This window comes from Pristis pectinata, chromosome 4 (genome assembly GCF_009764475.1).
Source record: "Pristis pectinata isolate sPriPec2 chromosome 4, sPriPec2.1.pri, whole genome shotgun sequence".
Taxonomy (NCBI): domain Eukaryota; kingdom Metazoa; phylum Chordata; class Chondrichthyes; order Rhinopristiformes; family Pristidae; genus Pristis; species Pristis pectinata.
The window spans coordinates 6,790,559-6,815,609 of record NC_067408.1 but is presented as its reverse complement, the minus strand read 5'-3'; the positions used below and the strand labels follow the sequence as shown (position 1 = coordinate 6,815,609).

At 40.0% G+C, this 25,051-nt stretch overlaps 1 protein-coding gene across 19 annotated transcripts in view; it reads right to left on the bottom strand.

Annotated features, from left to right (window-relative positions):
* Window positions 1–10,896: 10,896 nt before the first annotated feature.
* The window catches only part of LOC127569075 (protocadherin beta-15-like), a 212,591-nt gene continuing 198,436 nt past the window's right edge, over window positions 10,897–25,051 (bottom strand). For 17 of the 19 annotated variants that reach the window (XM_052013394.1, XM_052013400.1, XM_052013399.1 and 14 more), the window contains exons 4-6: window positions 24,816–24,926; window positions 17,433–17,532; window positions 10,897–14,136 (exon numbers count right to left, since the gene is read on the bottom strand). In XM_052013394.1, coding sequence (XP_051869354.1) covers window positions 13,980–14,136; window positions 17,433–17,532; window positions 24,816–24,926 — 368 coding nt within the window. In that variant the 3' untranslated portion in view covers window positions 10,897–13,979. The remainder of the gene's footprint in view (window positions 14,137–17,432; window positions 17,533–24,815; window positions 24,927–25,051) is intronic. The other 2 variants (XM_052013405.1, XM_052013407.1) reach the window with 1 other exon arrangement.

Below are 25,051 nucleotides of genomic sequence, written 5' to 3'. Positions count from 1 at the left end.
ACAGAGGACAGATGGGACTTATACCAGCTGGAGGTCTGTGACTAGTGGTATTCCTCAGGGACCTCTGCTCTTTGTGATGTATGGATCATCCCCTCAGTACTTATCAACAAGCTTCAAAACCTGAGCCTCTGTACCTCCCTCTGCAACTGGATTCTTGACTTCCTTATCGGGAGACCACAGTCAGTGCGGATCGGTAATAACATGTCTTCCTCGCTGGCAATCAACACAAGCACTCTTCCTTGAGGTGCGCCTAGTCCACTGCTCTGTTCTCTATACACTCATGACTGTATGGTTAGGCACAGCTCAAGCACCTTCTATAAATTCACCAATGATTTCACAGTTGTTGGCAGAATCTCAGATGGCGATGAGGAGACGTACAGGAGTGAGATAGATCAGTTGGTTGAGTGGTGTCGCAAAAACAACCTTGCGCTCAACATCAGCAAGACCAAGGAATTGATTGTGGACTTCAGGAAGGGGAAGTTGGGAGAACACACACTCCTCATTGAGGGGTCAGGAGTGGAAAGGGTGAGCAGTTTCAAGTTCCTGGGTATCAACATCTTGGAGGATTTATCCTGGGCCCAACACATTGATGCAATCATGAAGAAGGCATGCCAGCAATTCTACTTCATTAGGAATTTGAGGAGATTTGGTACGTCACCAAAGACTCTTGCAAATTTCTACAGATGCACAATGGAGAGCATTCTGACTGGCTGCATCACCACCTGGTATGGAGGCTCCAACGTACAGGATTGAAAGAGGCTGCAGAGGGTGTAGACTCAGCCAGCTCCATCAGGGGCACAACCCTCCCCACCATCAAGGACGTCTTCAAGAGGCGGTGCCTCAAGAAGGCAGTGTCCATCATTAAGGACCCTCACCATCCGGGACATGCCCTCTTCTCATTATCCTCATCAGGGAGGAGGTGTAGGAGCCTGAAGACCCACACTCAATGATTCAGGAACTGCTTCTTCCCCTCTGCCATCAGACTTCTGAAAGGTCCATGAACACATGAACACTCCTCTTTTGCACTATTTATTTATTTACTTATTTTTGTAACCTATAGTAATTTCAATGACTTTGCTGATGCAAAAGAACAAATTTCATGACATTTGTCAGTGATAATTAACCTGATTCTGATCCTAAGATTCTGCCTGTCCTGCTGAGCGTTCCCAGCATTTTCTGTTTATAGTTTATTTTATACAACTGATGCAGACACCCCATCGTCCTATGGTCTAGGTCAGCTGACTCCAGTGAGATTGCAGTTAGTCTCAGTTCAGATGGACCGGAGATGAAATATTGCACGTGATCATACAGCACAGAAACAGACCTTGCAGCCCATTCTCTTCCTTCTGACCATCAGGCACCCATCTGTACCTAAGGAAACAATATAGTCATAATTTACACATATAGAGTCATAGAGAAATACAGCACGCTCTTTGGGCTAACGAGTCCATGCTGACCACGTTGTCCACCCAGCTAGTCCCAATTTCCTGCATTCGACCCATATCCCTCCAAGCCCCACCCCTCCATGTACTTATCCAACTGCTTCATAAATGATACTATTGTACCCACCTCAAACACTTCCTCTGGCAGCTCATATATAGCACCTTTTATGAGCCCAGGACTCCTTAATACACCTGGTTGATAATGAAGTATTTACAAAGTGCAGTGGGGGTTGTGGGGAATAATGAGAGCAAGATAATGCACGGTGATGTTGTTGACTGATCGCCATTGGCTCAGACATCTGGTGGTGGATGATGGTATTCAGATATGAGAGAAACCCAGCAGACCAAAGATCTTTCTTGCAGATTCCATTGTTTTCAGATTTAGCCCCATCTTAGACAACATCCCGCAAATGGGTAGCAGAAGGGTATGTCCTTTCTTGATTCAAGGACAATAGATTTTATATTATCTCTGTAATCTCTAAATATTTGCAAGTACATATTTCTCCTCAAAGTATTTCAGGAAAGCAGATTCAAAGTCAGGAATTAAAGAACTCTCATTCAGCATGAAATATTAATAACATTCCATGATGCATCTGCCATAATGTGCTGACCTTATGTAATGAAATTCCATTTTGAATTCTATTTCCATCTTCAGGGTGGCGATGTTGAGTGATCTTTGAGTTTCACCAGCCTTTGTCTCACGGTTAAATAGCATTCTTTTCATTTATATAAAACCTTATGCATCCACTGAGGATGTCTCCAGATGGCTCATGTAATGCTGGACATGCAACAAACCAAGTCACGTCCATCTTAGGACAGAGCTGTGCATCAAATTACATCTCATCCCAAGGATTTCACATCTAATTTGGAAGTATTTTGCCATTTCCCCAGAATTGCTGGGTCTAAATCCTGGCACTCCTTACCAGCAGCACTGTGGGAGCATGTTCACTACAAGGACTACCATGTTTCAAGAGAGCAGTTCATTGCCATTTTTCTAAGACCAAATGGGAATGGTCAATAAATGCTGGCCTTGTCATTGATACCCATGCCCTGAACAGAGAATTAAAACAAATCCACCTTTAGTACTGGAGTATGAGCCTTGGTTTTGCGCTCAAATCTGTGGTGAGGCTTGAACCAAAACAAGGGTAGGCAAGAATGCTATCAATAAAAAACAAAGACGTTAGAGATTGCAGATGCTGTAATCCGAAGCAAAAGTAAAACAAACCACAGGAGGAACTCAATGGGTCAAGAAGCATCTGTGGAGGCAGAGGGATGCTCGACATTTTGGCATGAGACTTTGCATTCAGTCCTGATGCAGGATATTGAGCTGAAAATGTCGACTATCTCTCTGCCTCCACAGATGCTGTCTGACCCGCTGAGTTCCTCCAGCAGTTGGGTTTTTTGCTTCTATTAATTAAACGTGGCTTACACAAGGCACAATGAGAATTTATTTATTGTGGTGAAGGTAAAGTGTTAGATTCTGAAGCCCATTCTACTTTGAGCTCACAATGTAGTCTGGTGCTCAGGTGTGGTACTATTGGAACATTGATATTGCATCTTGATCTTCGAGGTTTAGGTGGTCTTTTAAAGTTCAATTGCATCTTAAATACAAGAAACAGAAGAATGTGTAGGCCATCTAACCACAGTGTGCCAGCTTTATTTTCTGAAATAAACTCATTGACTGAGCCTCCAATTCCATCTTGGGGAGAGAAGTCCAAAGATTCCTGACTTCTGGGTGAAGAAATTTCTTCTCATTTCTATCCTGAATGGCTGACCCCTGGTTCTAGATTCCTCAGCCAAAGGAAACATCATCTCTCCATCTAGCCTATCATGCCCTTTAAGAATTTGTTCAATCCAGTGGGGTCACCACCAACAATTTCTGTTTTATTTTTAGATTCCGACATCTGCATTATTTTGCTTTTGGATTTCTGAAACACTGGTCCCCTATCACAAGCACATTCTTGTATTTTTACTTACGCATTCTTTGACTTATGCATTTTAATAAATTTCAATATTGTTTTTGTTTCTCTCTGTCATTCTAAACATTAGGTCATAGTCATAGAGTCATAGAGATAGGAAATAGCCGGAATATCGAATATGAATATAAAAGTAGGAAACAGCATGGAAATAGCCCCTTTGGTCCAATTCATTCATGCCGACCTCTAAACTAGTCTCATTTGCCTGCATTTGGCCCATATTGAGGAAGCAAAGGGTTAAGAAACTGTGACTGACTGTATCTATACATATAGCTGAGGCCTGACTGAAACTCGTGGAGCCGAATTCATTAAGTGTGTGTAACAGTATCGGTATAAATTACTGCCTGCTGCTTTGGACTGCGGAGAGCTCCGATAAAAACTCTAAATGAGAGTTTGAGGAGAATTCTCCAGCAGTATGCTGCCAATAAACGCGCTTTATCGAGTCAAACTTGTGGCAGTGTTACTTTGCAGCGGACAGAAGAGGGAACTCAAAATCGGGTCAACAATATCCCTCTAAACCTCTCCTATCCATATACCTGTCCAAATGTCTTTTAAATGCTGTTATTGTACCTGCCTTAACCACTTCCCCTGGTAGCTTGTTCTATGTATGCATCACCCTCTGTGTGAAGAAATTGCCTCTTGGGTCCCTTTTAAATCTGTCCCCTCTCACAAACCTAGTTTTTGATTCCCTTTCCCTGGGAAAAAGACTGTGTGCATTCACCCTATCTATGCCCTTCATGATTTTATACACCTCTGTAAGGTCACCCCTCATTCTCCTCTGATCTAAGGAATGAATTCCTAGCCTGCCAACCTCTCCTTATAACTCATGCCCTGGTGTCCTGGCAACATTTTCTTAAATCTTTTTTGCACTCTCTCTTGCTTAATGATGTCTTTCCAATAACAGGGCAACTGTACACAATACATCAGGTGCGGTCGGACTAGCTTAAGTGTCCTGTGCTGCAGCAGTTAGTGCTGTAACCTCACAGCTCCTCTAACCCAGAACTGATCCAAGCTCCAATGCTGCATGTGCAGTTTTCACAATCTTCCTGTGACAATGTATGTTTCCATTGGCTGTTCTGGATTCCACCCACATTCTAATGAGGTTAATTGGTTACAGCAATATACACCTCTTATTGTAGGTAAGTGGCAAAATGGACCAAATGGAATTGATGTGGGTGTGAGAATGAATAAGTTGTTGGGGTTCCAGGGAAATAAGAGGCTCTGATGAGATTGTTCTGTTGGGACTGGCATGGACCAATGGGTCAAATGGTCTTCAACTGCACCTTAAGAAGTAAGTTGTCCATTAGTTGTACTAAATTCAAATGCTAAATGGGTTAAACTGCAACAAATCTTCTACCAAATGTGACCTTATTAGATCCACAGAATTAGATCAGTGATTCAGTCGCTGTTCTTGATGAGTCATAAGTTATCTTTGAAAAAGTTACAGAAATCTTCCAGTTAATATAATGCTTTTATATCAGGTGTAGCTTTGTGAAAACAGCACATTCAGATTGTCTGAATAAACCTGTTTTATTGGATGTAAAAATGTAAAAATATAAAAATATTACATTCTGTACTAGCTAATTTTCCTCAAGTTTGAGATCTGTCACCTTAAATTTCTTTCTCCAGCACTATCGATGCATTCTGAATAATGAAATAAAATTCTGCACAGCTGACTCACTGGAAAAAGAGGGTAGGCATTAAATAGGTTCCTCCTGGTTGGCAAGATATAGTGAGTGGTATGTCATTCAGTGCTGGGGTCTTAACATTTTGCAATTTATATAATTAGCTTGGACGAAGGGTCCAAAAGGTATGGTTGCTCAGGATTTGTGGGTAAGTAAACTGGGAAGAGGGTATTAGGAGGGTACAAAGGGATATTGAAAGGTTAACTGATTGGGCCAAGATGTGGCAAATGTAATGTCATGTGGGGAAATGTGAAATTGTCAATTTTGACACAAAAATAAAGAAAAGCATATATTCTAAATGGTGAGAGATTGCAGAGCTCTGAGATGCAGAGGGATCTGGGTGTTCCAATGCATGGTTCAAAGAAGGCTAATGTGCAGGTACAGCAAGTTATTATGTCACAAACCAGCAGCAAAAGAAACACACTGAGCATGATTCAGTGTTAAAAACTATTTTATTAATCACTACTTATGATAATACGTAAAATAAAAGTAAAAATGTTAGTATGTTAGAATTCAAGAATGTTAAACCTCAAACGTTAACCCCAAAACTAAACTCGTCGTGTGTGTGTGTGTGTGACAAAGTCCAAAACTCACAGTTCCTGAATGGTTCTTAAAGTTCAGTTCCGCAAGCCATAAGGTGAAACATGAGCAAGGGCTTCTTCAACAACCACCGTTGTCTGAAGATAAGATGTAGATGTAGAAAAACATAGAGAGAGTACATACGAAATCCAAATGTTCCACGATGGAACCCAAACGACACTTCAGTGTTTACTCGGTAGTGACTTCCTCACCCCGAAAAGCATCCGAACCGTGGTCGTCCACACACAAATACCTGTTTCCTTCTACAGGTCAGCAACAAAGTGAACTCCACCGGATTACTTCCAACTTCCATACATGGATTTCAGTGGCAAACACAGTTATTGTTTCTCATCCATCGATAGAGAAAACAAGCAGGCTGGTGTCTCTCTCCCTTCTCTCTCTCTCCTTCTTCTTCTGCCTTCTTCAACAACGTCAGTACGTCCTTTATCTTCTATTGACGTAAGCACGCCCCACACACACATACACACACACTCTCTATCTTAAAGGGACTTTCACTGAGTCCATAACAATTAGAAAAAACTAACCAAATATTATTGCATATTGCTGGGGAAATTGAACACAAAAGTAGGGGGACTTTTTCATTGAGGACATCTGCAAGAGGCAGAGCCTCAAGAAGGCAGCATCCATCATTAAGGATCCTCATCATCCAGGACATGCCCTCTTCATGGTACCATGATATACCATATACAGGAGCCTGAAGACCCACACATTGTTTCAGGAACAGCTTCCTCACCTCCACCATCAGATTTCTGAATGGTCCATGAATCCATGAACACTACCTCGTTATTCCTCTTTTGCACTAATTTATTTTTGTAACATAGCAATTTTACGTCTTGCACTGTACTGCTGCCGCAAAACAACACATTTCATGACATATGTCAGTGATAATATATGTGATTCTGATTCTGAGTTATGTAGAGCATTGGTGATTCTACCTCTGGAGTTTTGGTCTGCTTATTTAAGGAAGGATGTTAACGAATTGGAATGAAAGGGAATTTGATTGAAATGTATGAGATCCTGGGGATCTTGACAGTGTGGGTATGGCAAGAATGTGTCCTATTGTGAAAGGATCTAGAGCTACGGGTCACTAGTTAAAATCAACAGGTTGCCCATTTAAGATAGAACTGAGGCAAACAAAATCTCCTGAAGGATTATGAGTCTTTGGAATTTATTCCCTTAAAGGATGGTAGAAATAGAGTCTTTGAATACCTTTAAGGCAGAGGTAGATGTATTTTTGATTAGCAAGGAGGCGAAAGGTTCCCAGGGTTGGCAGGAACGTGGAGGTCAGATGCTCTAACATCAGAAGAACATTCTCCCTGCATTAGCCCATCCAAATTAGAATGGCAGTTGGTGTTTAAATGGAGTTGTTATAGCTTTGGCCCATGCCAACTAATTCAGAGCACAACCTGCTTTCAAATAAGATTCCAAAGGGGTAATCATTTGTCCTCTGCTGTGCTAACTGAATGATATTGAGTTGTATGCACACTTAATGCTGTTTTCTCAATGGAACCAAATTTCAGACAGGGAGTTCTACATAGGACATTACAGCACAGCACAGGCCCTTTGGCCCACGATGATCTATTAGCATTTGAAAAAAATTCAGTGTTTGCTTTTTTTCTACTCAATACATAATCTCCGTAAAGTCTTTCATCTACATGTACTTCTTTCAAACCCCCTGCACTGTGCATTTAGGATGATTTTCTTGTCTTTGGATAGGGGGTGGTTCCAAATACAATGTCCATTTCAGAAGATGGGCAATGCAAAGAATTTTCAAACAAATTTTTTTAACTTCAAACTCCATTAAACTTTATTTTTCTATCCTCCCTTAATCTCTGGAAGAGATTGAATGGACCTAGCTCATTCTGCAGTGAAAGGGTCTGGTATTCACAAATACCAATCTTCCTTGTTCCACCTGCAGGTGTAAGTTGTCATCTGGCTTATAAACAGTGTTCTCTCTTAAAGGGATTTGCTCTGTGATATGCAACATGCTGCACGGCCCAGTGCTTATTAACCAACAAGATGCTTCACTATATCTTTTACCCCAAGGAACAATTTAACTGCTACATCAGAAAGACACCTGGACTTTTTATATAGAGACACTGAGTGTGAGTAAACACTAGTTTGGCTCTGGATAGAGCATTGCTTCTATTTCTGGAGGCATTTTAGGATATATGTGGAATAGGTACAGGGATGAGGAATTATGGTTACAAGAATAGAATGGAGAACTGGGTTTTACTGCTTTAGGGAAACTATTTCAAGTGCCTGAATCGTCAATAACTATGTTAAGATTAAGTCTACATAAAAAGTACCTCATTGTTTATGAAGAACTCTGGGACATCTTGAGGGCATACAAAGTCTTTGTCCATTATTTCGTCTCACTAATGCATGAAGGTTGCCCTATTTTGGCTGAAGACCAACATTCACTGTAGGATAACACTGGTTCTCCTGCTCACTCTGATGATTAGGACATGTACAGCCCCTTCCCCATTGAAGTATGCATTTCCCCACGAATATATGTGAATCCCAGTAGACCGTGACTTAAACACAACATTGTTAAAATAAAAAGAGAAGGAAAATTGTTAAAATAAAGCTGGGTTTAGAGTTTGATGAAGCAGGATGTGATTTGGTTCTGGATTTCCAGGATATTTCATTGACTTTTCTTGAAGCTGGATTTGTTTTACTAGCTGTTGGATCTCACATGGTCCAGACTTTTCCCCCTATGTTCCTGGTTATTCGAATTATTGGGAGTACTGTCCCAAATTGGCCTGGTATTAGTTTATTAAAGGATGGGTACCATTGCCTTCATATGCAATCGCTCCTCTAAGTCACACTGCATTTGGTAGAGACTGGGTAGAGGTAGAGACTGGGTTAGTTTTGAATTGTGGTAAAGGACCATCACTGAAATAAGAAATGGGATCGACTTTCCATGCAGCAAGTTGTTGTAATCTGTATCGAGCTGCCTAACAGGACTGTGGAAGCAGACTCAATAGGAGCTTTCAAAGGAAAAGATATATGTGAAAAGTAAGCATTTTCTGAATTATGGAAAATTCAGGCAACATTGAGGCAGATTGTAAAGTTCTCCAAAGAGCCAGCATCGGAACGATGGACCAAATGGTCTCCTTCTGTGTTGCAGAGTTCTACTTTGTAGCCAATGCTTTGAAAACTGTGCCAAATGTAATAAGAACAGATTCTGTAGCATAGCAAGCACAAGACTATTTCACAACTAATTCCCCATGAAGGTCAAAAATGTAAAAGGAATACAGGTGATCTTTCTGGTGAATGTGCCTGAAAATCTCTCATCTGTGCTTAACTCGGAGATCTGAAGTATTTGACATCTACTAAGTACCCTAATCACTTTTCAATTAGGTGAAGGGGAAGGAGCAGCCAATGATACTGGTCCAAAACAACCAGCCCCAAAGACAGCACATAAGTAGTTGCAATACATCCAAATAGAGGTAAATACATATCTGTTAAGGAGTAAAGCTGATATCTAAAGCTGATATCTCTCCCAAACCAGAAGTCAATCCCTTTAAAAAAATAAAGTTCATTAGACCATGTTCTTCTAATTTCTAAACTGGCTACATGCAGGAAATGAAAATCAAAGACTGCAGATGCTGGAAATCAGAAAATAAAAAAAACAGAAAATGCTGGAAATACTTAAGGGGTCTTCAAGCTGAACTGTAAGCTCTATTTCTCTTTTACAGTTGTTGCCTGACCTGCTGAGCATTTTCAGCACCTACTGTTTTTATTGTGTTACAAGCAGTATTCTCTTTAAGGGAATTTAGCTCACATAAGATTACTGACAAGCAAACTCATCTCCAAACTCCTAGACCAGGGACTCATCAACTCCCTTTGCAACTGGATCCTTGACTTCCTGACCAACAGATGACAATCAGTGAGGATAGGCAGCAACACCTCAGCCACGATTACCCTCAACACCGGTGCCCCACCAGCCTGTGTTCTTAGCCCCCTACTTTACTCCCTCTACACTCACAACTGTATGGCCAGATTCTGCTGTAAGTGCATCTGCAAGTTTGCAGGTGATAGCATCATAGCGGGCCAAATCTCAAATAACAATGTCAGAGTACAGGAAGGAGGTAGAGAGCCTAGTCACGTGGTGTCATAGCTACAACCTTTCTCTCAATGTCAGCAAAACGAAAGAGCTGGTCATTGACTTCAGGAAGCAGGGCAGTGCACATGCACCTGTCTATATCAATAGTGCTGAGGTGGAGATGGTTGAGAATTTCAAGTTCCTAGGAGTAAATATCACCAATAGCCTGTTCTGATCCAACCACGTTGAGGCCTGGCCAAGACAGTGCACCAGCGCCTCATGTCCACGCTGACCCTCACCAATTTAGCAGATGCACCATAGAAAGCATCCTATCCGGATGCATCATGGCTTGATATGGCAACTGCTCTGCCTGAGACCGCAAGAAACTGCAGAGAGTTGTGGACACAGCTCAGCACGTCACGGAACTCAACCTCCCCTCCATGGACTCTGTCTATAATTCTCGCTGCCTCGGTAAAGCAGCCAGCATAATCAAAGACCCCATCCAACCTGGACATTCTGTGTTATCCCCCCTCCCATTGGGCAGAAGATACAAAAGCCTGAAAGCATGTACCACCAGACTCAAGGATAGCTTTTATCCCACTGTTATAAGACTATTGAATGGTCCCCTAGTACAATAAGATTGACTTGTGACCTCACAATCTACCTCATCGTGGCCTTGCACCTTATTGTCTGCCTGCACTGCACTTTCTCTGTAACTGTAACACTATATTCTGCATTCTGTTATTGTTTTCCCTTGTATTACCTCAATGCACTGATGTGATGTTATGAAGTGATCTGTATGGATGGCATGCAAAACAAAGTTTATCACCGTACCTCGATACATGCGACAATAATAAACCAATTTAATTTATCAATTTGACTAATGAATTTAAATGGAATATTAGTGCTAAAAGAATGAAAGTTTTAGCCTGGTTCATCCAGATAAGAGAGTAGAGACAAATCATCTGCTTATTTTCAAAAAATGATTGTGTGCTGTGATGGGAAATTTAGAATACTAGAGAGGAGAATTTAAGCATGATGAATAGCCTTTCTCTGCCCTGACAACAAGGTAGTGTAACACATATTGAATAGCCATTCCTATTGAAAACTGTCCTCTGCAAACCAAAACATGGAGACATTGGTTGGATTAAATGGAATAATTTTATTGGAAAGACTGAATTTAGAGCAAAACATTACTAATATAATCCAATGCAATTAAAAGGAAAGCAAGTTTGTAACATTGGAATTACAGCAATTTAGTTCAGAAGAAAAATACAGAGCACAATATACTCACTCAATGTTATACAGGCTATTATACTGATGTCGGCAATTGCAAGCAAATCTCAAAAGTAGAACATGAACATCATAAGAAAGGATCTATCACTTTCATGTTTGACTAATGTACGAATATTGTACGTAGAAAGCAGTGTATAAGAAGTCTACAACACCACATGGTATAATTGTAATAAAACGAGTTTTAGCAAAAAACATCCAAGAAACTACAAAGAGATTCACAATGTCTCCAGATCTAATTCAGTCTTTTTTTTCCCCCTAAGAAATAGGACAGATACTAGTATATAGATATATTCATATTTGTTAATCACAGGACACATACAGCATGCCTAAATATTAAAACAGCTATAGACTACTCACTGGTTGCCAAGGCTTCATTCTTGAAGCTATGGCTGATTGATCCAGTCATAAGAGAAAATATGTTATAGGGTTATCGCTAGTGTTAAAATAAAAGTTAAATGACAGGACTTATTTTCTAAATATTTCAAGTCTCTGATCCACAAATCTTTAGCCCCAATCATGGTTGCCACCTATCTGGGATTAAACTGGACAACTCATTTCTTTGCCCCTCTCCCATTTTTTAACCCTTTCTTTACTTCTGAAGGCACTGACTCTGACTGCATGGGTTCCTGGGCATAAACAACCCTTCTGTACCCTGAAAAGCAACAAAACTGCAGATGATAGATATCTGAAATAAAACCAAAAGATGCTGGAAATACTCAGCAGGTCAGGTGGCATCTGAGGAGAGAGGAACAGGGTCAAGGTTTCAGCTGGATGACTTTTCGCCAGAACCTGTACCTCTCCCATGACAGCTCTTCAAATATGCTTTCCAGTAATGTTGCTGGATTGCAGACCAGAGCCTGGATGATTGTCCCTTACCAGTATACCAAGGCTCTGTTTCTTGTCTGTGCTGAGCTCAACTGACAGTAAAGGCAGGTGGTAGACCATGGCTTCCTCCAACTGCATAAAGCTGATGCTAATGAGTCAGAAGCCTATTACGCACCCCTCCCAAATTTTACTTCCAATGACTGCATGGAAATAAAAATTGAGAGTGTGTAGAAGGTGCTGCTCAGTTGCTGTCATTCGTTTTATAGTGTTGGACAAAATAGAAATCTACTCCAAAGAATCAACTCAGAAATTTGTAAACTACAGACCGTATAATAAATGTTTTGTTTTTACTTTCATTCCTGTCTTGGACGGAATTAAATTGCAGCTTCAGCAAAACATACCTGAGAACTCAAGCCAGGATCCCACTACACATTCAGTCTGATCCGATCCTCTTTGTCCGATTTGGCTCCTTCATAAGGTGGCAACCATAGCCCCATATATAACCCTTTTTTTTGGTATTTTATTATACTTTTCTTTTCTCCTTCCTTACTGCCCATTCTTTGCTTCTGAAAGCTTACGTCATTATGACTCTGTTATGGCTCTATACAAGGGCACTCAACTTATACCATTGAGAGTGCCCACACTCATCATTACTAACATCCTTGGATCCACTGCCATGAGGCACCAAGGGAGTGAGATGGACAGTGATTCTTATACTTGGCCAGATGCTATCAGTATCCATCTGCAGGTTCTGAACGATACCCGACGCAACTATTGGTGGAAAACTGGCACCAATTATTTTCTCACTTGCTTTTTTTCCTCTCTTTTCTGATCTGCCGCACCCCTCCCAAAGCTAAATGCGGGGTGTTAAACAGTGAATAATTTACAGAAAATGTGATGCAAGCGATAACCCTCAGTGTGATATACATGCACAATGAGAAAGTGGACTCTTAACATGTTCCTTAATCTATGTTAAGGCTGCGTGACATTTTGGACTGAATAAATGGAGACACGAGACAATGACCGAACTTAAATTGTGGCTGCTCGCGTGTGTGTAACAGATGTTTGAAGAAGGGAATGGGTTTTCTTTAAATGTTTCTGTAGTGTCCCTCCATAATTGGGGATTAAATTTTGATACATTCTTCCTCCAGGAAAGGCACAATTTCTCAGTGATGCAAGTTGGAATATTTCTCTTTTCACTGGTATTAATTCATTTAAGATGGAGCAAGATAGTCTGTGCCAGTCATCCTAATAATGTGGCCCAATGCCATTGCAGTCTCATCTGATGTCCCTGGAAAAGTTACTTTTATATATCTTCAGACTGCTGTTTTCAACCATCCCAGCCAATTTCCTCTTAAACTTCAGAAAGAAATGGCAAAGGAATTCAATTTAGAGGCAACAGCAGGTCCTATCAATCACTCTAGCAGAAATAAATTTGGGAAGCTTAAGAAGAAAGCTTAAGAAGCTTTGTGAGGAATGATAGTGAGGTCTGGAATAAACCTCCCATTGGTCCTCAGTACCCCATTCCTGAAAGGAGCCCTTGATCAAGTCAATGCTTGAGACTGACAAGAGTCAGTATCATTGTCCTAATAACAACTTTATTTCTTCCCTGGTGCTTTAGAAAAGAAAAATATAATCACTGACAAGTTCCATGTGGCGTGATACCCAGAATACTATCTCAAAGTCTGGAGCTGGTTGCTTTTAATTCTGAGCTGGCAAAGGATAATACCAAGTAAACCTAATGAATAATATCTTCAGGCGATCGAGACCATCTTAAACAACTGAGCATGTGCTTGACATTAATTGCCACACTTCCTTTGTAATACTTGAGGATTGCAAAGAATTTTGAACATTATTATTGAAGATCAATTTAAAAAAATCCATTCCCTTTCAAACTAATACTTAGTGCAGCAAAGGGCTTGCTTTGGCCCAGTGATTTTTTTTGAAGTGACATTTAGCATTTTTTTAAAAAGACGTGCTTCTGTCATGCAGCTCCATTTTATGATTTCCATAATTTTTGAAATTTTACTCTGCTCCCTCTTCTCTTTATTTACCGGTCTTTTTCTTCTTCCCAAAAGTAATGAAAGATTTCTTCCCTTCACGCTCAGTTGTTGACTTGCCGGAGAGCGTGGTGGTGGTCCCGGGAATGTAGACGTTGTGTAGATAGTCGGAGGCTTGATGGTGAGCAGGGAATTTCACCGCAAGCCTCGGTGTCCAACTCTGGTCTCCGGCTGCCCGGATGGGTGAGGCCTCTATGATCTCTAAAAGGGGATGTTAAGTACAAAGTTAGTTATTGCTCCCAGTGCTGTTATCCCCTGTGTGGTTAGTGTCGAGGAGCCCAAGGTTCAGTTGTCTGCAACTGTTCAGTTTGTTACTGTATCACCATTCACGGTTCTCTGTGTTGCCAAGCTGGTAGTTAGAAAGCCAGTGCATTTGGAAGCACAACACATACTTTGATCTATATGGCACCCCTTCCTAAGCAGATGAAGTTTGGCAGGAAAACAAGAATTATGTTTTTGTCTTTTTTTGAGTAAACCAATCTCTGTTTGCACCTTTCAGCTGAGATATTACTGACATCAATATTCACGGTAAAGTGGCTTAGAAAAATACCAGTTACCTTTATGTTACATAATGATGTGGATCACAAGTAAGTTCAATCTATGTTGGTCATCTGTCTTTTCATCCAATGTGATACCAGGTGAGAATTTAATTCTTCTGATAAAAGTGTGTGAAAGAAAGGCTTGAGTGTATACAACTTCAAAGGAACTTTGGAAGTGGAGTCACTTTTGCAACTTGGGAGAGGCAACTGCCAATTTTATGCATGGCAAGATCCCACAATCAACAAAAATGTGATTGTAGATAATGCCTTTTCAGTGAAGTTGGCTGTGAGATATATTTTCACTGCAACATGCTGTTATTTAAAAGGGTTCTTGTACATTAACCTGGAGGGCACATGGCACCTTGGTTTAAATGATCAAATTTAAGGATGGTTTTGAATACTGTAAATTAATGGCCTGTTAGTGATGATTCCTGTTCTTCAAATCTGAAGTAATTGGACTAAAGGAAATTCCAATAAAGGGTCAATGAAGCACAAACCATACATGCAACCATACTCATAATGCAGAATGTCATTCATCATGACTTCAAGTTGTAAAGATGCACAGTAAAGTATTAAGCATTGTTCCTTTTACAGCACTCTGAAAGATTTGTCTACACCAGCTGTGAACAGCACAACACAACCAGATATTCTGTACTGATTAGCCAAAGCTTTCAATAAAAATTGGTTATTATCAATTTTAATCATAAAAGCAATTTTCCAAGGTGAATTAATGAGTCTTTTTTCACAAATTGGAATAAAATGTGGGCTTGTTACCCAGGAAATACTTGGAGCTAATCCCACTCAGCTATTATAAAGCTATGTAGCCATTCAATGAGCATGTTACAAAGCCCACTAACAAAACCCCCTCTTATCCCTTCCATTTGCAGATGCAAACAGGATTTCTACTACACCCCTAGTGAAGTTCAGCTAATGGAGGGAAAGCCAGTGCATATTAGCTTTTAATTCCTCCTACATGTTCAGACCTCTGGAAAAAATCCATTTACCTAACCACCATGCTACCATACTGCATTTGTAAATGAGTAAGCTGAAAGTAGCCAAATGGCCTTAATCTTGGATTTTGGCAGTTAAAAGCCAAGATGCACTGTCAAAACTGTATGCATTTCAATGCAACATTTTATTTTTGCTAGAAGTTTGCTATACAGATGTCTCCAGTAGGACAGTGTGGGGATACTGCTTTGTTCAGTACTTTAACATACATGGACAGGGATACCTTTGTGAAATATTCATCTGCTCAATTCAATGAGGCATTACTCTTTCTTAGATTATCAAAATAGTTTAAGCAATTGTAAATTATTTTTCCCTGTTAAAATTTAGATTCTGCAAAAGCTTTGACTCAACAGAAACATGGTGTAAAGCTGTGCACTGCTGTTCGATTGTTATTCAAAGCATGATAGCTGTTCATTAAAAAAACACCCTCTCGCCAGACATTTGATACATGCATGAATAAAGTTATACATAAGGATTTCCTGGTTAGATCTTCTTGACCAGATTTGGCAGGAAGTGTTCTTCATCTGTTTCATAGTCTTCAGAAGTATAGAGAACAAAAGTTTCAGGCAGCAATGCATCTGGCATACAGGCAGGGAAACTCCACGTTTGATACTTTTTTAAAGCTGAGTTGCTGGTCAACCAAAATAACAATAGAGATGCCCTTAATCTGAACCAGGGAGATTGGGGGGTTGAAAAGGGTGGGTGGGTGGACGGAGTGCAGAGTGGGTGTAGGAAACCAACCATTTCGTCTCTTTCGAGTCCCCTTGTGATGACTCCCATGGGAATGTGTACTTGTATTGTTGTGACAAAGATAGAATTAAGCTTGGAAATGATATGCACGAAGGTTGACTAACCTGTCAACACTCCTTGTCAAGACATATAATAATCAGCTAAGAGAGATACAGTTTGAACCAAACTTTAATAAAAGGTAACAGAATAATGGGCACATAAACTGAAGATTTGGGGAATCAATACCATAGATCACAAATGGGACCCTGAGAGGAATTGGTTTCTAATGGCATGGAACAAGCCAAAGACCTGATCCCTTTTTCAGAAGGACATAAACAGAGTGGGGCACATTGTCTTTCAAGTCTGATGCACATTCAATAAGATCACAACTACTCCTCAACCTTATCCTTTCATCCCACTTGATCTCCATATCCTTTAATTCACTTGTCCAAAACTCTATCCACCTCAACATTGGATATAGTTGTGGAGTGCTTGCTCCAAAATGTAGATATAGAAGTGAATGTTGACAGGTTTTGACCTACAAATATTTCAATAAAGATTCCTTTGTCTGTAATGATCATGTAAGCACATTTCTGACCGGTAAACTATCTGGGATGGCATTGTGTTGGTTCTTCGCTCGATAACTCCTTGTCAGTGAGAAGAGCATCTCTCTTGCCACTTAAAGTGACTAAGGATGGGATCTGGAGTCATTCATGCCACAGCTATTCAATCATACAATGGATAATACATTTCTCAACTGAACCATTGGGGATTAGTCACATCCTGGAGTAAGGAATGGCCTGGCTCTTCTCAGCAATGAATTCCAAGACTAGCTAATAACTTCAAAAGGTTTAATTAGACAACATTTAATGCAGATACCTATTTGAGGAATGATTGTCACTATGGTGGCACCTTCCCCAACTACTTGAGAATAAAAAGTGATGAGTGCAATTACGTCCCCTAAGAAGTCCTTAAGGTTTCTTTGGCCTTAAAATCACATTGATGTATGAACATTTAATAATTGCACCATTTTAATAAAAGCCTTAACCTCGTTATTTCAAATGGGTTAATGCATCATAGGACAGCAGTGTAAGTTAAGCAATAGCACACTGATATACAGGCAGAATTATTTTAAAGCATTGTGCATTGGGTTAGTGCAATAAATCTTTTGCTCCAGGCACGCATGGAAGCACATATCAGGAATTCAGGTGTAGTGGTTACCGTGTCTGGTTTGCAGCCCAAGGACAATGGAGACTGCCAATAGGGAAAGCACTGAACTCCACGTTTGAATTACTGATACGTGCTCCTGGCGTACAAGGCTCTGTAAGAAAGATCACAGAAGATATGTAAAGTTAAGACCTCTCATGTGTAACAACTGTACAACTAGGCGTATGCTTGATTCACTCAATGATTCAGACTGACATGACCGGATGCACGACACAACAAAAGCAACAATAAAAATATTAATTATGTACATTTATCTTAATACTAAAGGGCACTACATCTGAGGACAATTCACAGATAGAGGAAGATAAGGGACTGAATAATCAGCCATAATAAGAAAGATTAATTTTAGAAAATTTCATTGAAAATAATTTTGACACAAAAAGAGTCCATTCGATTGATTAGGAGGACGATCCGAACATTTAGAAGTTTGAATTTTGACAGCATTCTTAAAGGTGAACTGAGAGCAGCAGGATTTGGTGGGAGCATTCCAAAAAGGAGGGCCAAAGTCTCTAAAGGCTTTACCACCAATAATGAGCAAATATCAATGCAGAGAAAATGAGGGTAGATGTACATAGCCAGAGCCTGAATGAACAGATAATAAACTGAGATATCACGGGAGCTATTTATAGGTAAGATCAAGCTTGACAATGCCTTGCTATTATGCACAGGCTGGATAAAGAACTGGTTAGAAGGTAGGATAGACGTCTCCATCATTGAAAAGGTTGTTGGTGAAAGAGTTGATATGATGGAAGGTTTCGGGAAAGATTCCAGATTATGGGCTCAAGCCAATAGTGGGATAGATGGAAACTGGCACAGTAAAAAGACCAGGATCAATAGAAAGAGGAGTTTATGGTGGGGGAGGGGTGGGTTGGGTGTGGAGGGTGACATACAGGTCTGCAGAGGAAGGGGACTGTGTGAGGTTAGGCAATGAAGGGATTTAAAAGATGAAGATCTGAAAGTTTCTTTATTGGAAGATGGGAGTCAAAATTGTTCAGTGACGATGGGGTTGCAGGTGAGCAATGACAAATTACTTCCATATTGTACACTTAACATACAGTTTTCGACACTTTTGTGTAAAAGGATACAAGTGCCAAACCTTTGGACTCTTTGGAATTTATGGAGATGAAGGAAACCTGGAATGAGAGTGTTGGGCTAATCCAGTGTCAAATCTGGTGGTGATAAGATAAAATGCAAGTGTGTCAGACAGATTCAGTGGCAAAGAGGAGGTTCAAACAGAAAGAAAAATGTTGTGGAGGTGTTTTCTGAAGCTAACCGGCAGGTTGAACATGATGTTAGGGGTGTCAATCATCTGTTGGACTTTGCGGCAGTGGATGAGGTAAGGAAGGAGTTGCAGGCAAGACATCTGTGTTTCTGGGTGATTAGGTGTTGAGAGTGGGATTAGTATACCCGATGCTGAGCTGGAAGATTTTGAGGCACTCAAAGCTGGATGTTGATGAAGAACTTCAATAATTATTTTTTGTATGTATGATTCACAATACACAGACATAACACACACACTTGAGATATGATTGTTTATGACACATACAAACAATGAGATGAGATATTTTTGAAATCTATTTTACAATTTTCTCCATAATCCCTTTTGCTCTGCTCTGGTGTAATGACATTGAAAGTGCATCAGTGAGGATAAACTCTGGTATCTTTAACAGATCCCAAACTACAGTGATGTCTATTTTCTGTTCTTTTACGAACATTTAAAATCTACATCGATAAAGAATTGTATGGGCAAGTTGTGTGAGAACATATTAAATGTTATTTGAACAAAACCAGTCAGACATTTGCCCTGTTCTGTTACACCATGATTTCACTTCATCAGACATACCAGAGAAAATCTTCACCAAACACATTCATGATGCTGCTACACAAAGCAAATGGAGGCAGTTAGACACAAAAGAATTTGAGTGGATGGCAGAAATCTATAACTGAACAATAGAAATCAAATACTAAATAAATTCATAAGGTAATGACAAGGTCAAAGCAAAACATTGTTCTAAAAACATGAAATTTTCATCGCTTGGAGATATAGGCATGCTGATGTCATTTGGGATATATCGACTGCCACTGTAAAGTGCTCTCAAACAATGAATGATGGTACTTTGAGACATTTCAGAGGAATTGGTTGAGTAAATTTTGCAGCATCTTGGTGCTGGACAGTTACCAAATGAAGCAATCCATCAAAGTGATTAAGGTAAGAACCATTAGTAACATCATCTGTGACAAGCAGCTGAAATATACAGGTCACTGATGCTTACCAATGGCATCTGTGCCTCAGTGAAGAGACATCTTGTGAATACACATGCAACAAGGTGATAGGGGAATCAGCTCAGAGAACAGAAAGTAAGGAAGCTAATGTGAAAACAGTCAACGGTCTAAGTTTAACTCATCACGGGGAAAGTGCCAACCGATTTCATGCATTGCAGCAAACCATTCCTTTACCCTTTTGTACTTGTCTGATCATTTGTTTGGCTGCTGCAAGACACCATTCATGAGCCTGGACATTTGCCAGAATGAGAATATCTGCACATCCCAGTTTCCCCCATTGGGTTAGAAGGTAAAACACTGCCAAATATGCACTGAACATTCAGAGCAGAAAGTCTCTGCTGAATTAGTGGATCTCAACCAGAGCAACAGTTGAAGTTCTACATTTCGCCCCGGCGTACCTAGGCTAAGGAAAGAAAAAGAAAGAACTTCCAGTTATACAGTTCCTCATCACAATTCTCACAAGCATTGCAAAGCGAACATTGAATTACAGTCACTGTTGTAACGTAGGCAAATGGAGCAGCCATTTTGCACACAGCAATGTCCCACAAAGAGCAATGAAATGAATGGCTGGATAATTATTTTTGTGTGGTGGTGATTGAGGGCATAATGCTTGGTTAAGGCAACTGTGAATATTACTACTTTTCTCCAAATGGGGTAAAATTTTATCCTCTGTTGCTTTAAGTAAATATACAATATGGTTGCAGGCTGATCTCCATTTCTGAATTATGTTAAAGCAACTGAAGTACACATCAATGAACAAATATCACTACATCGTGGATTTAATGCATAGAACCGGGGATGAATTTATCTCTAACGTTTACCTGAATCCTTGCAGTACCTCATCTGAAGAATGGTAACTCAAACAATTTAGCAATCCTCAACAATGACACTGGACTGCCAACTTAAATTCTGTGCTCACTTCCTGGAATGGGAGTTGAGTTTGATTCAGAAGTGAGAGTACTACCAATTTAAGCAAGCGGAGTCCGATTAGAGTGGGAGAGAAGAAAAGCCCATCATGGATTCCTCCTGAGTGTTGCCTTGGGCCAGTTTCAGAAAGAACATCATCCACGCAAACAAAGAGGGGATTCATTGTACTGCATTTTTAAAGTACATTTACTAACTTTGAGGAGGCCCTTTCATTGATGTCGATCAATTGCTGCTGAAATTTCTCCCTGAGTGGAATGTTGTCCAGCCCCTGCATGCAAGAGGAATAGATAAAATCCTGCTCTACTCTCTCTTTCTCCTCTTTTCACTTGTGCCTGTCCTGGCTTGTCCTATAAATGGAGCTTATCCACAAAGATCACATTGTTGTATTGTCACGGTCTATTCAACCTCTCTGTTCTGTTCTATGAGATCATAATGATACCACACTCACCCCATTCAGCTTTCTTGGGTGAATATCCTTTTATAACCTTGTCTAATAAAATTCTGGGATTTTAAATTATTTATTAAGCTAGTTAGCTTTTTTTTTGTGAGAAAGCCCTCCACAAGTTTATCGCATTTTTGTCTGAAGATCTTTCCTTTCAAATTGACCTTCCAAGAAATGCATCTGAACAACCTTGGTCTCCACTCTATCACAGACGTCCTCTTTGTTCTCCCTATCCCTTCCCCTCTCCTCTCTGCAATTTAAAACAAGCATGTATTCTCACTTCTGTTCAGATGAAGGGTCATTAACCTAAATAGATAAATTTGTTTCTCTCTCTGTAGGTACTGCTCGACCTACTAAGTAGTTTCAGCATTTTCTATTTTTACTTCCATTTCAAATGCTGACTGGTTTGCGGTGCATTGCCAGAACATTTTATTTTTCTGAGGGAATATCGTTTACTTTGATTAATCTCCTTAATCTGTAACTGGAGGATTATTGACAATTTGACAAAAAATACTGTTTTATTCAATTATGGATGTCATCCATTAGGAAAGGTCTATAAAGCTGAAACTGCTGTCCATCAGACAAAATTCTTGAGATATTCAATGGATGAGGCAGTAACAGGTGAGAAGAAGATAGGGTTAACTATTGAGTTGATAGCCTTTCACTAGACCAACAGCATCTTGCTATTACCCATATCAATTGTACACTGAATATCATTCTGGAATATACTTTCAAAGACAGGCTTGTGTTCTGCACAGCATCAATGCTTAATGAGTTAACTTATTTTGGCACTGATGCTGTTGTTTCTGATGATGTGTTTTCTTCCAGAAGTTAATGTATAGCTGATTGACCTGATTTGTTTATTGTATCCCTGCTGTAATCCTGTGAGAAATTCAGTGTACTGAATACTGGTCTGGAAGCTGCCAAGGTTACTTTCTGAACATCCTGACCTACTGCCAGGATGAAATAGCCTATTTGTTTGAGCTCGATGGAGATCTGGGCCAGGATGTGAAAGGACGAAAGAACAAAAGTTTTCTTCCCTCTCAGTTCATTGTGTCCATTTATCCCCTGAACATTCAGCTCTTGCCTGACAAATACTCAATTCTACACAGGGTTCTTGCTGCCATTATACCGAAAACAAGACTCACTGCATTGTCTCCCAACTCCAATCTATTCTTTTGAGAGTCTCCGTATTATGGAGCACAGTTCTTACAAATTGCAGGCATTTTAATATATGAGTATTGGAGTCATTGTTCTATTTTTATTTACCTTGTCATTTTTCTTAATTTTCTCAGCAAACCAAAGTGCAGGCTGTACTTGTAAAGTTAACTGCTGGGTCTGATAGATCACTATGTTCACATTGTAGAAATTCATGGTGTCATTCAGACTATTATGTTTTGCCTGGTCCAAAAAGAGCGATTGTGCCTAATTTCAATTGCTCTTGGTGTGCAGCCTTGCGAGTTAGAGCACATGCTCATCCAAGTACTTTTTAAAGGTGTTGAAAGTTTCTACCTTCGCCAGGCAGTGAGTTCTAGAAGCCAGCACCCTCTTGGTGAAAACTCTTCTCTCAACTTCCTTTCTATAGTAATTCAATGTCCCTAAGTTACTGATCTCTCCATAAAGGGAAAATACTTTCCCCTATCAACTCTGTTTAACACTCACATACTTTATACACTTTAGTTAAATCTCTCTTCACTTTCTCCATGTTACATGTATCGTAGATGGGCAATATCAATTAGTTTAATAGTTAATGACAGGTGTTATCATCAGTACGCCTGCCTATTGGATTTATTACACATAGGATATTCCCCAGGCAGGACTGGCTACTATGATTTAACCTAATCTGGCTATAACCTTAATCTCTTATCTCTTCCAATCTTTACTGTGAAAGGAACAGTCTTGAATCAATATGGAGTCCATTTGATAATTGAATCTCCATTCCCACCCCAACCAACTGAGGTAAGGAGATTGCTTGGTAAATTTTTGCTTCTGCCTGCAGTATGTTTCAATCCATGGTAATCCTACCATACTCTAGTCCCACTAAATATATTGATATCATACAAATTAGTGTAGATGAATACATGAGTCTATCCTAATATCATCTTGGACTCTCCATAAAACAGGCAGCATCCCTTTCCAGGTATAATTTTATTTTTGATCTTCATCCTCACAATTTAGAAAGTTTTGGAATGTGATATGTGGCTCTTTAAGTGGGAATGAAGTCAGATTTCCAATGAAAGATTTAAGTGATTGAGATGAATGAATGTGCTGAAAGAAACTACATTAATTATGAGCCCAGCTTATTAAAATTCTGGTCAAATATATAAATTCAGAAATTTGCATGCACCTAGCTCATGCTGATGAGCTGTCTGTGGATCCAAATGTCATAGCTACTCATGGGATGTTCTAGTCCCATAGCTTATTAATTTTTATCAATTATGATTTTAATATGATGAATCGGAAGTGCTACCTGCTAATTAGTATTTGTGTCAGTTTCAAAATAAAAGGCAAGCTAATCCAAGTCAGTCTGGTCATTGTAATTATAGAATATTGCAATGAGACAATGGTCAAATATCAGAAGAAAAATAAATGCTTAATTAACATAATGGTTCACTATCAGCTTGCCCTTGTTTTTCAGAATCACTGTTGACCAATTTAATCCTATTATTGCAAAGCTTCTTGCTCCGTAATGTACTGTGTGATCTGCTAGCAAAGCCTGAGTGTGTTCTGTCCTTATTTTGGATGGCAGCATTGAGTGACACAGCACCTCAACATTTCCCTCAGGGCTTCACAGTTGGAGAATGGGTTAAACAGTTCATTGCGGGAGAGCTTCATCGGAGGGTAAGGATTATTGAATGTCACCGAGGGATCATAGAACTCACCCATTCTGCAAGTCTTACATTGTGTTAAAATGTTTTAAAGGCAGAACTGTGAAAAAGACTGTATTCAGCTCAAGTCGGACAGTGAGACAATGGAAAGGCATGGGACAAACATACAAAAAGGTGGAAAACACTATATGATTATAAGTAAAAGGAAAGAAAGTTCCTCGATGGCTCTGCACACTGTCTAGAAAGACAATAAGCCATAGAGAACACAAAGACCCCAGGTTTGGTCATCAGGATGTATTAAGTCACCTGATCTCATATAGAGGGCAGTGGGCTGTAATTGTAAGGATGCTACAATCACCTTCTGTCTCATTGAGTGTATGAGGTGGAAGAAACAATTTTCAGGATTACCATCTCTGATTGCCCTCTGGTCAAATCTCTGGAAAAGTGCCTGAGCAGGAACACTGGGTTAGGAATAAACCAACAGAGCTGGGTGCTCACAAAAGTCTACTGACTCTTAAAGGAAGAGCAGGCACTTGGTCAATCCTGAGGAGGGCCACCAATAAGGTGGACCACCAATGCCTTTGGGAGAACAGGGAGAAATAAGAAAACTTAGCAAATAATGAAACTGAGAAATGGTTTGTAGCAGCAGCCACACATAGCTCTGTGGTCAACAGGAGCAGCCTTGCACATTGAACACATTGACAGATTGGCTCCCCATAACACAGCAGTCCCTGCGGACTTTCATGGAATGGTACTAGGAGATCAAGAGCAAAAGCCAGCATTAGTTATTATCAGTAACAATTTTCAATAAGCACTGAGTAAGGTAATAACTGAGTAAGGAAAAATGGAGGGAAGCCCTGATGATGAGCTTCTCCAAGTCTCAGCTGAGGGGCTCACCTCGGGGGAAGAGGTACTGACTTCGCAAGGTCCCTGGTACGTGAGTGCCTAGCGTCATCTGTAGCTGCATTCGTGGAGCTGTCCGTGGTAATGTCCACCCATCTCTACCGGCTGAAGGAAGGTACATGGAAGCGGGAAACGTTGTGAGGAGAAATATAAAGAAAATCAGGGAAGTAAATGCGAAATTAAGTAACTTGTGAAATTATGCAGAAATCATAGCACCTGTTGTAGAACGG